The 2603-nt window shown below is 43.2% G+C and overlaps 2 protein-coding genes across 5 annotated transcripts in view; both read right to left on the reverse strand.

The window, feature by feature from the left end:
- chm (CHM Rab escort protein) overlaps nt 1-1445 on the reverse strand; it is a 24576-nt gene extending 23131 nt beyond the window's left edge. For all 3 annotated transcript variants that reach the window (XM_005950744.2, XM_042215818.1, XM_014330505.2), the window contains exon 1: nt 1176-1445. In XM_005950744.2, coding sequence (XP_005950806.1) covers nt 1176-1227 — 52 coding nt within the window. In that variant the 5' untranslated portion in view covers nt 1228-1445. The remainder of the gene's footprint in view (nt 1-1175) is intronic.
- Nucleotides 1-2603, reverse strand: part of LOC102302433 (GTPase IMAP family member 7) — a 28205-nt gene that overhangs the window by 2242 nt on the left and 23360 nt on the right. The gene's annotated exons all lie outside the window — the stretch shown is intronic.

Below are 2603 nucleotides of genomic sequence, written 5' to 3' on the forward strand. Positions count from 1 at the left end.
AATATTCCGAGTTGGACAGTTCGGGGTTACTCAACCCTGAGTATCGTTTTTCACTCTGAGTTTTCTAAACCGGCTTCCTGAAACAGGGCCCTGCACACAAAATCTATCATCAATAATAACAGGAAAGGAAACAAGGAGAAAAGTCTAGGAGACAAAACAAGGAGAGATACCAGAGGAGGGAATGAACAAGGAGAAACAATAAGGACAGAGCAGAAGGAGAGGAGACAAAAAGACGTCTAGGAGGCACAATTAGGAAGAAAAACAAGGAAAAGAGACAAGAAGTTACATGAGAGGAGGACACAAGGAGAGAGGAAACAAGGAGACAACGAGTCAAGATAGCAGAGAAAACAAAAAGAGGAGACAAGGGGACAAGAACCAAGGAAAGAAAACAGGGAATGGAGGAGAGGGAACAATTAGAAACAACAAGGACAGGACAGAAACAAGAGCAGGAGACAAGGAAACAAGGTCAGGAAACGGAAGAAAGGAAACAAGGAACTTGAAAAGAAAAAGGAAACAAGTAGATGAGGGAACCAAACGAGAGACAAATGAAGGACAGGAGATAAGGAGAGAAGAAGGCACTGATCCTGTATCGATCAGGTTATTGATAACATGTGATCACTTTACTACTGATAATTATGAAAGTAAACCCTAAATATTGACTGTCGATCATTAGGACTCAAAGTGGTTCAGTGGTTCTGTTCCGATACCATAACTCGATCACACAGACAGCTGATTCATCCTGGCACACAAACAGTTAGCATCACGTAGCCTAGCCGTTAGCTTCCTATCCATAAGAAACAGATGGATGTTAGGAGTGCTAGCCTCTGTTAGCGGCACTGCGAGCTAACCCTGATAAAAGCTAAAGCACCTAACGTTAGCGTCAGCCCAACAGCCGCTGTCCTGCCTATTAAAGTGATCAATGAATGATCAGACATTTATTAAAAATATCTCTTATGGGCGCTGAGTCTATGTATGTATCCAGGGGCTAACCGCTGGCCGAGGGTTAACGGCTAGCCGCTGCTATTGAAAATGCATTGGCCGTTAGCTGCAAGCTAATCCCTACTCATACCCCTGTTTTGTCCGGTTTACACCGGGATCCCGGGATGTTTCGGACCGAGCCCCGGCCACGACATGGTCCGGGATAGAAGACAGCCTAAAACCAGGTGTTGGAGTACCTGTGCCCAGAATGACCACGTCAAACTCAGACGGCAGATCCTCCGCAGCCATGTTGTTAGCAGGGAAACACAAAGTCACGTGACAGAGTCTTTTTTCCTCCTTCAAATCACTGATCGATGAATTATCGAAAATAAAATTCTTCACTTATTTTCTCCCGAGGGTCTGAAAGTGTTGCATCTTTGTTCCTGTTTTTGTGACTCGTTGATGTCATCATGAAGCAGCTCTGCCAGCTGTTTCCACATCTGTGAATCAGCAGGAAACCAGGTCTGACGTCACTGTGTCACCCTTTAGTGTACTAATCAGCAGCAGCAGCTGATCACAGAATAGCTGGACATGAGCTTGTAGAGTAAAATCGTCCTTTTAGACAAACACACGAATATGAAACATGCAAGTGGGGAAGGTGGTGCTGATTATCACTCATAATGAGACACAGCACATTTATATGAGTCGTTTATTCATTCTAACTTGCTGAAGTTATTGTGTTATAGGCTCTCTTTACTGTTGTCACACTGACAGTTTTCAAGTTGTTAATGAACAAAAACAATGAAATAAAAGATTTTGCTGTGAACAGACATCAGGAGGAGCTCTCCATGCAGGTGAAATAAGCCATCCTTAATCTGCCAAAACAGAAAAAAAACATCTGAGAAACTGCTACAATACTAGGAGTGGCCAAATCTACAGTTGTGAGGTGTGGTGTGACAACAACGACGAGGGCACCGTCTTTTCTACAAGACACTGCCGCTATCACTATTGCTGCTGGGAATACCAGGAAGCGAGGCATTCCAAATGAATGGCCAAACTCTCTTTGACCGACATTTCAAACTTTGGACTCGCTCGCTCGCAGGTCAGGTTTGATTGGAGCCAGTTGTTTGATGTCTGGGAAACTCAGGGGGAAAGCAGTGGATAACAGGAAGTTGTCACCAAACACTGTCTGTATTTCAATTCAATTTTATTTGCACAGTGCCAAATCACCACAACAGTCACCTCAAGGCGCTTTACATTGTACAGTAGACCCTACAATAATAGCTAGAGAGAAAACCCAACAATCATATGACCCCCTATGAACAAGCACTTTGGCGACAGTGGGAAGGAAAAACTCCCTTTTAACAGGAAGAAACCTCTAGCAGAACCAGGCTCAGGGAGGGGCGGGGCCATCTGCTGTGATTTGTTGGGGTGAGAGAAGGAAAACAGGATAAAGACATGCTAACCCATGAACAAATTGGAGTCTATTATATCGATGTTGTTGGTGCACTTTGTCCAGCCATTTGTAGATTCAAATTTTTAGATCTAATTAAAATTCAACCACTCCAAAAGATCCTTTGGAAACCCAAAGAGTTTTTTAAACTTTCTTTTTAAATGTTTACAAACACCAAAACAGAAAAACACAAAACGAAGCAACCAGGTGTAGAGCGTAAAGCAGTAATAAT

Source organism: Haplochromis burtoni, unplaced genomic scaffold (assembly GCF_018398535.1).
Source record: "Haplochromis burtoni strain Fernald_Lab_line unplaced genomic scaffold, NCSU_Asbu1 Contig_831, whole genome shotgun sequence".
NCBI lineage: Eukaryota > Metazoa > Chordata > Actinopteri > Cichliformes > Cichlidae > Haplochromis > Haplochromis burtoni.